Source organism: Colius striatus, chromosome Z, assembly GCF_028858725.1.
Source record: "Colius striatus isolate bColStr4 chromosome Z, bColStr4.1.hap1, whole genome shotgun sequence".
In the NCBI taxonomy this organism is placed as follows: domain Eukaryota; kingdom Metazoa; phylum Chordata; class Aves; order Coliiformes; family Coliidae; genus Colius; species Colius striatus.
The window spans coordinates 897057-905643 of NC_084790.1; the positions used below are offsets into that span (position 1 = coordinate 897057).

General features: G+C 54.2%; 1 protein-coding gene across 1 annotated transcript; it reads right to left on the reverse strand.

The window, feature by feature from the left end:
- Nucleotides 1-938: 938 nt before the first annotated feature.
- Nucleotides 939-4431, reverse strand: LOC104562732 (somatotropin). Its single transcript, XM_062017510.1, has 5 exons — nt 4422-4431; nt 3502-3665; nt 2696-2812; nt 2201-2362; nt 939-1139 (listed from the first exon to the last, which is right to left on the reverse strand). The coding sequence occupies exons 1-5, from the start codon at nt 4429-4431 to the stop codon at nt 939-941; spliced, it is 654 nt and encodes a 217-aa protein (XP_061873494.1).
- Between the last annotated feature and the right edge of the window lie 4156 nt (nt 4432-8587).

An 8587-nucleotide genomic window follows, 5' to 3' on the forward strand; every position in this document is an offset into this window, starting at 1 on the left:
CAGCCCCGCCTCAGCCTCGCCTCAGCAAGGCCTCAGCCTCGCCTCAGTCCCGCCTCAGCAAGGCCTCAGCCTCGCCTCAGCCTCGCCTCAGTCCCGCCTCAGCCTCGCCTCAGTCCCGCCTCAGCAACGCCTCAGCCCCGCCTCAGTCCCGCCTCAGCAAGGCCTCAGCCTCGCCTCAGTCCCGCCTCAGCAAGGCCTCAGCCTCGCCTCAGCCTCGCCTCAGTCCCGCCTCAGCCTCGCCTCAGCCTCGCCTCAGCAACGCCTCAGCCCCGCCTCAGTCCCGCCTCAGCCTCGCCTCAGTCCCGCCTCAGCCTCGCCTCAGCCTCGCCTCAGCCTCGCCTCAGTCCCGCCTCAGCAACGCCTCAGCCCCGCCTCAGTCCCGCCTCAGCCTCGCCTCAGTCCCGCCTCAGCCTCGCCTCAGTCCCGCCTCAGCAAGGCCTCAGCCTCGCCTCAGCCTCGCCTCAGTCCCGCCTCAGCAACGCCTCAGTCCCGCCTCAGTCCCGCCTCAGCAAGGCCTCAGTCCCGCCTCAGCAAAGCCTCAGCCTTGCCTCAGTCCCGCCTCAGCCTCGCCTCAGCCCGCCCGTGGGTATGAGGGGAAAGGCCCCCAAAACGCACTCCGCAGCCTCCAATCCGTGCCTCTGAGGGCTGGAAGGGCCTACGCAGCGAGACGCTGTCCCCATCCCTGGAGAGGTTGAAAAGACAGAGCCGAGGGCCGCGAGTTCGCGGTGGCCGTGTGAGGGCCGGGGCTGCACTCAACGAGCTTAAAGAGCTTCCCGCCAGCCTGATTCCATGGTTCAGGCCTGTCCCAGCGCTGCCTCATCCCTCCCAGCCCCACGAGCCAGACACACGTTCATTTTAGCGGGTTTATTCTCCGAGTTTCTTGACAAGCAGCGGGGCGGCCGTGGCTGCCGAGGGGCCGGGCCGGGTCATCCCCGACATCAAACAGTGCAGTTGCCCTCCCCGTAGCGCCGGCACTTCATCACCTTCAGGTAAGTCTCCACCTTGTGCAGGTCCTTCTTGAAGCAGGAGAGCAAGCCGTAGTTCTTTAGCAAGGCGTCCTCATTGCGCAGATGGATGTCGAATTTGTCGTAGGTGGGCTTGAGGATCTGGGGACCCCGCGGGCTCCGGTCCTCCAGCTCCTGTGAGGGGATGAAGAGGTGCTGGCAGCGACCTAGGGACGAGCATCCTCCCCAAAACCCGTTGCCAAGGCTCTCATTTAGCTTTAGAGGAGGTTGAGTTCCCCCTCAGTCATGTTTCCAATGTACTTTTGAGTTTATGTGCTTATAATGGTATAATAAAGGTACACAAAGCACTGCCAGCAGAAGAGCTGGACACAGGGCTGCAAAGAGGGAGAACTTTGTGTTTTGGGGTCTTAAGGGGAAAATTGCAGGGTCTCTCTGCAGCTCTAGCCAAGAAAAGGGGCACCTGGGCAAATAATTCTCCCTTTCCCAATGAGCAAAGCTCTAACACACGCCACATGCAACTGGAGCTGAGAGATGTGCAGTCTGCCACTCCTCCTACCCTGCTTTGCTCAGCAGCTGGCACAATAAACTGGACAGTTTTGGTTAAGTAAACAGGGTCATAAATGGATCAAATGTGATTATTTGCCCAGCCCCTGTGTACTGCTTTAAACACATACCAAATGGAGAGCAAATAGTACTGCTACATACACCTACTTACTCCAGGAGTGTCAGGACAGAAGATCTCTGTTTTCTCTCAGGGCCTGACTTTCAGAGTTATTTAGATGCTAGAAGATGTAAATGATTGTAAATGATTGATGATGGGTTCTTAAAGCCAGCTTGCAAAGCTCCCAAAATCTGAGGCATTTTGCATGGAGATGTAGCAAACATAATGCTACAGCAGATGGAAGCAACTCAGTGTTCTTTGGTGCTGGGTTTGGCATGAGTTTGGGTCTGTGCTGTTATAACCTTCCTGGTCTGTGCTGCTGAGTGGTTATGGCAATAGCTATTAGCACTTTTAATGTGTTTTCTCATGCTCTCCCATGATGAAACATGTGAAGCAGAGGGTCATGATCTAATTATCTTAGTGTAAGCAAAGTCCAAAGGATGCTATTGGTCTTCAGAGGGGATGATGGGGAGATTTCTCATGGTCTTTGGATCCTCTGGAAGACCCTGAGAGATGAGTGCCCTATGCTTGGGAGACCTGTTACTCTGTACTCACTCTACATACTGCAACTTACCCTCATCAGAGCTTGGATTCCCTCTTCCAGGTCCTTTAGTTTTTCATACACTCTGTCTGTGGTGCCAAAAACCAGGTTGTTTGTGAACACCTTGCTTAGGTACTGCACTGGGGTCAGCCAGGATTGGATGAGAACCAGGGAAAAGCGAAGCAGCTCCATGTCCTGAAAGTAAGAAAGGGTCAAAGCTGGTGAAAGATGTGCCACTGCTGCTGCAGTTTCAGCAGCTACAGGCAAGCTTGCAAGCTGAGGAGCACCATCCAGCCCTCCATCCTGTGCAGACTAGAGGCTTTTTCTCACCCTTGGGGTGGGAATGGGATTTCACATGAGTTATAACCCAAAAGTTATGCTGTCTTCATGCAGGGTTTAAATAGTAAAACAGGGAGAGGAGGAATGAAGCCCTAAAGTTCTCACAGATGGAAACACTCTGTTGCTGGGATGAAGCACAGCTGGGCTCTTCAAATAAGTCTGTGCTTGGCCCCAGTAGAGAGAACTCACCGATTTCTGCTGGGCATCGTCCTTCCCCGTGGGAGCAGGGATGGTTTCTGAGTAACAGAATGCCGCCTGGGAATTTTTGTTGGCGTGTCTTTGGTCCTCTGGGATATAGGTACGTTCCTGTGGAGACATCCCAAACACATATCTGTTGCCTGGGGGCTGGGGGAAGGCCAGAAATGCTTTTCCCAAGCTGTCTCGAATGGTTCTGCTTTGGGAGAAATAAGTGGGAGACAAGAAGTGTATCTGTAGAGGGTGGTGGGTGTTTGTATGTGGACACAGGAGTTTGTATGTTGGCACAGTAGCTACTGGACCTAAAAGTCTGTCTCTTGTTAAGCCAAGGTGCTAAAGTGAATGGAAAACACCCTCAGACTGGGTTTTCCTGAGGAGTAGGTGACCCCCAGGGAGCAGATGGCCCCTGAGGACAGCTCTTGTCAGCTCCTGGAAATGACAGAGGTGGTTTTTAAGCACTTGGAGTCAGCCAGGGCTGTGAGTGACTGATAGAGGAAAGCCTTGCAAAGTATCTGTGCTATCTCCCACTGCTTCTCTTTGAGGTTCTGTGCAGTAGGATTGAGAGTGAGGCCCTAAGGAGGGCACTGTGCAGGATCAGAGGTGGGGACAGAGAGCTGAGAGAGGAGGAGACGGGGCCCAGATGGGACATAACCTGTCTTGCCCTGTTAAGACCTTTTCTCCTCGTTGAGAGCTGACAGAGATGACACCAAGAGTTGAAAGATCTGTGTTTCTAGGAAGTCATGTGGCCTTGAAACCATCAAGCTTATGTGGAGGAGATGCCAAGAGGCCATGACACTTACAAACTCTTTGTATGTCTCGGCAGCCAGGAGGTGAAGGTGCTGAGCTCTCAGCACAGCGTTGGCAAACAGGTTGGCAAGGGGCATGGCTGGGAAGGTGGCAGCTTCCTGTGGCCACTGCAGGCCCAGAGTGATCACAGCAATGAAGAGAGGAGAGAACCATGACCCTGCAGCAAAGGGGAGAGGAAAGGTGTCAGCAGTCCTTTAGTGACTGCTGAGGAGGAGGGAGGCAGCTGGGAATGAGTTCCCAGCCTCTTCTGTCTGTGCTGGCTGAGCACCTTCCTTATGTCTGATGGACTCTGTGGGTGAGCTTAAGCCTCCCCAAAATCAAATGAAATCAGCTGTCTGCCTTCACTAGGCCAAGAGCTGATGACACTATCTGGACTGTGACCAGCTACTTTTGCTCTCTGAGACAATACCTGTAGGATCTGGTCATATCATATCACATCATGTAAGGGTTGGAAGGGACATTTAGAGCCCATCCAGTCCAACCCCCCTGCAGAAGCAGCTGCCACCTAGATCAGCTCCCACTGGAACGTGTCCAGGAGGGTCTTGAAGCCCTCCAAGGCAAATCCCCTCCAGTGGAGGAATGCCCTGGGGTCTGTAGGTCCAGGATGTGTTAGACATCATCCCTGTCTTAGACTTGGAAGATGAGTTTTAGCATCCTTGCCAACATTTATGTTACTAATAACTGTTATAACTGTGGCTCATGTTCTGCACCCTCTCCTTGCTCAGCTAAGGCTAAAGTTGAGCTAAGTTTATCAATGGATTAAAGCCACAGTGTAGGGAAAGGTATTTCCCTTCATTGATTTGTAAGCTGCCCCATCTTAGGGCTGTCACTGAGTGTGTGTAGCCCACCTCAGCATCATCTCCCCCCACCCTCAGCACCAGCCAGCCTTTGAAACTGAGATAAAGAGAAGTACCTGGAGCCATTTCTGCCCGCTGAGCTGCTCAGGTGTGGCTTGACACTGAGTGTTTCTTCTTTTCATCCAGGTGACTGGTGAGCCACCACTTTATATAGCAGGGGGTCTGTTTAAAATGCATATATGTGTTCCTGATCACAACAACACCTCTCTGTCTTCTCTGTGCATAAATGCAGAAGCGTTCGCAATGGTGCTGCCTCAGTGGGGCTGCTTATCCATAGATGGAAAGGTTGGGGAGGTTGTTTGCCTACAGGTGAAATCAGTACTGGAGGATTTCACCATCTTCTGCTGTTGAAGTTTCTTAGTGGTTGGAAGACTCTGCTCAAATCACATCAGTTGCTTTTCCAGGGTGGAATTTGCCATGTCCACCCCCTTTTCCTGCGTGGCTCTGCAGCCTTGGCCTGCAGTTGACAGGGCTGACTGGCCACTTTGGGAGGCTTCTGCCTTCAGAACCAGTGAGATATTTCCCCCTTGATTGTTAGTGGAGTTAGGGCTGGATGGATGTCAGACACAACCTATTTCTGCTGAGTAGCTCCTGTCCATTTGTACCAAGGTCTCAGAAGTTCAGCACATAGTTTTGGTGAGCTGGTTTGCTGTAGGTGTGACAAAGAGCTGTGAGAAGATCTGGTTGTGAGCATCTTCATGCTCTTGGCTGAGATGCCAATGTGAAACATCTCTGGGTTAAGGAGAGTGTACAGGAGATGGGGAAGAGGAGAGGTTGCACCACACGTACACTTGTTTGGGGGCAAAATGAGGCAGATAGTTGAAGGGTCTGGAGAACAAGTATGGTGGGGAGGGGCTGAGGGAATGGGGGTGTTGAGCCTGGAGAAGGAGGCTGAGGGGAGACAGGAGCACTCTCTGCAGCTCCCTGACAGGAGGCTGCAGGGAGATGGGGGTCAGGCTCTGCTCCCCAGTAATGACAGGACAAGAGGAAACAGCCTCAAGTTGCCCCCGGGGGGCTTGAGGCTGGAGCTGAGGCAGAACTGTTTCCCTGAGAGGGGTGTCAGCCCTGTGCCAGGCTGCCCAGGGAGCTGGAGGAGTGCCCAGCCCTGGAGGGATCCCAAAGCCATCGAACTGAGGTGCTGAGGGCTGTGGATTGGTGCTGGGCTTGGCAGGGTGAGGGCAGCAGTTGGACCCAATGAGCTTGAAGGTCTTTTCCAACTGGAATGCTTCAGTGATTCTTTGAGCAGCTCTAGGGGAGCTTAAAGGGCTTTTACTCCCAGTAAGGTGCCAATTGCCCCAAGCCACGCTGCTTTAGCCTTTTGTTTGAGGTTCAGGACCTGCTTCCTGCTCAGGGGTGGGGATTTGGCTCCCCCAGGCCCTGGGTTTGCTGTTTCCCCCTGGCATTGCTCTGGTTTCCCAGGGGCAGCTGGAGCAGAGGGTGTGAGAGCTGCTTAATAACCATGCTGGGGAGAGCGAGCGCGCTCTGTTCCGAGAAGCCCCCGGCTGTTTGCTCCCTGGAGGCATGGGGGTGTCACACAGTAAATGTCAGTCCCTAGAGGAGAGGGAACAGTGGGTCCTGCAGCTATCAGGTATCCAGTCACCCAATAGCCAGCAACATCTGGGCGTGTTTTTCTGCTCCAGGTCGTGTTTAAAGATGTCAATGTTTGTCAGAGAGGAGCAGAGCAGCTTCAGCCCAGCCCAGGCCCTGCTGCTGGGGAAGGAGGATGCTCAGCCACTGCAGCTGCAGCACCTTGCACCCGAGTCCTGCCCCTGCCTTGCTGCCCTGCTGCCTCTCTGGCTCTCTCAGTGGAAGCAGGGTGCTAAATCATTGGTGTTTTATGTTGCAGCCAAGCAGGGAGAAGCCAGGATGATCCAGACTGTGCTGTTCCCCTGAGGCTTGGTTTGTCCCTGATGGTCTGTGAGCATTAAATGAGGCAGAAGCTCTGTGGGGAAGGCAGTGGCATGACACTGAGAGGCTGGGCTGGGCAAACACACGACTGCCAGAGCTACAGTTGCATAAGCAGCTCTGAAATACCAGCGTGGCATCTTTCTAGCTTTCAGATGCCAGCACTTGTGACCCAAAACGAAGAAGTTTCCCTTTTGAAAGAGAGCAAATCCCATCCATTCTCTGCAGGGTGATTCCACGTCCACCCACCTTACCCCAGCCATCAGCAGCAGCAGATGGACAAGCAGAGTGATGTTCCATCCTGACCCCCCAGCCCAGGGTGGTTGTGTGGAGAGGACCTGGCAGGCTGATGGGTGAGCTGCAACGGGTGGCTACCAACCCAGGAGGCAGCTGCTGGCTCACAGCCCGGGCTCTGTGCTTGGGTGGGCAGCAGCATGGCTGGCAGGGGTTTTAAGCAGTGGCTGGCTACCTCTGCTAGCTCACTGCTCAGAATGTAAACATTCCTTTTCAGGCTGAATTGGTGGGTTTTGGTCACTGGAGTTATAACTGCTCTGTTTCACTGGAGCTGTTTCTAAGGATGAGGCTGAAGAGATCCAGGACTGCAACTCAGTCTCTCTGCTTGGGCATCCTGCTGATGGTGGGGGTAAAAGCAGGACAAAATACAGAGCCTGGACTGTGGACACTGAAGCAGAATCATTGAGATTGGAGAAGCCCTTTAAAATCATTGAGTCCAACTGCTGCCCTCACCCTGCCCAGCCCAGCACTGACCCACAGCCCTCAGCACCTCAGCCCCACGGCTTTGGGATCCCTCCAGGGCTGGGCACTCCCCCAGCTCCCTGGGCAGCCTGGCACAGGGGCTGACACCCCTCTCAGGGAAACAGCTCTGCCTTAGCTCCAAGCTCAACCTCCCTTGGGGCAACTTGAGGCAGTTTCCACTTGTCACTCATTACTGGGGAGCAGAGACCAACACACACGTTTTAAATGCAAACCTCTCTCAGTATAAAATGAAACCCAACTCTATCTCTTGGCTCCCTAGAAATGAGTCTAAGCATTTAAAACAAACCACTAACATTAGAGAGATATCTCTTTGCTTCTGGCATTTGAAAGGAAGCCAAAAAGCCTAAGAGGGTGGCCAAGCAGCAGAGCAGAACTGGGGCCACTGAAGCTGCTTCTGCTCTCAGCAGCTTCCTCCCCAGGTGTGAGCAGCAGATCCTCCTTCAGTCAGTTGAGTGAGTTGTTTATGCTGAGCTCAGAAAGCAGTTGGGAACTGAGAAGGGCAGAAAAATCTGCCTTCCTCTTCCATTTCATAACTGAGAACAAGAAGGAATGGAGAGCTGGCCCCAGCATCTTGCCAGGGGTGGGATCCAGGGGCAGCCAGTTCACTGCTCTCACAGTGGATGCTCCTTTCTCCCATGAATCAGTTGAAGGTGTTTCAGTAACATTTACACACATGTGCATGCAACTGAGTGGAGACAGTTTTATTTGACACCCTCAGGCTGGGTGTGCCAGGTTGGAGCAAGGTGTGACTTTACCCATTACCTTTATTAGGACTTGGACAAAAGCAGTTGGACCTTGGTGTCCCACAGTGGGCAGGTTTCCCCTAGGTTCTGGGGTCAGACATGACCCTCACCACGGGGATGTCCTCATGACACAGACCAGCTCTTCCCTGCATGAGACCCTCTGGGTGAGATCTGGCTTCCAGCTTTTTCTGGTAGTCTCTGGGGAGAAAGAGGTGTCTTTGGGAGACCTTCCATCTCAGACAGCTGCCAGCTTGTCCTGCTGCACACATCCACGGCTTGAGAGGTGAGCAGCGGCCTCAAATCCGCTTCTGGTGACACCCAGGTGGTGCTGCTCTCCTCAGCTCCTCTGCCAGGGTGCAGTGGGGTCTCACAGCCCACGAGGGCCCTTGTCTTCTCCTTCCCAGGGAAGGTGGGGCTGGAGGAGACCCAGCATGCAGCCGGGTGCTCCCATCGTGTTAACGGTGCGGGAGCTCAGTGCCGTGCCGGGGGGCTGCCCCGGGTTTTGGGGCTGGTTTGCTACCAGGGGGATTGCAGGTGGCTCCTAATTTCTACAGAGGCTTTAGGGGTTCATCAGGAGGGTGGTAAGAGCGTGGCAGGGCAGCCTGGGTGGGCACAGCCTGGCTGTGGCAGAGCCAGCACCCCAGGGGCGGCAGGACCCCAGCTCTGTGCCAGATGGAGATGGTTTGTAGGGGTCCATCAGAGCTGTGGCCCAAGGCAGGAGGCAGAGGCCAGTCCCAGCAGGGTGCTGCCAGGGGGCTGTGCCACTGGGGCCAGCCTGGCTGTGGGCACAGGACCCT

Bases quoted from the DNA above. Each gene is read 5' to 3' on its own strand.
- LOC104562732 (XM_062017510.1), bottom strand. The intron at 2,813-3,501 runs GTAAGTGTCATG...ATGTCTCCACAG, and splicing joins CCGAGACATACAAAGAGTTT to GAACGTACCTATATCCCAGA. The intron at 2,363-2,695 runs GTGAGTTCTCTC...TCTTACTTTCAG, and splicing joins ACGATGCCCAGCAGAAATCG to GACATGGAGCTGCTTCGCTT.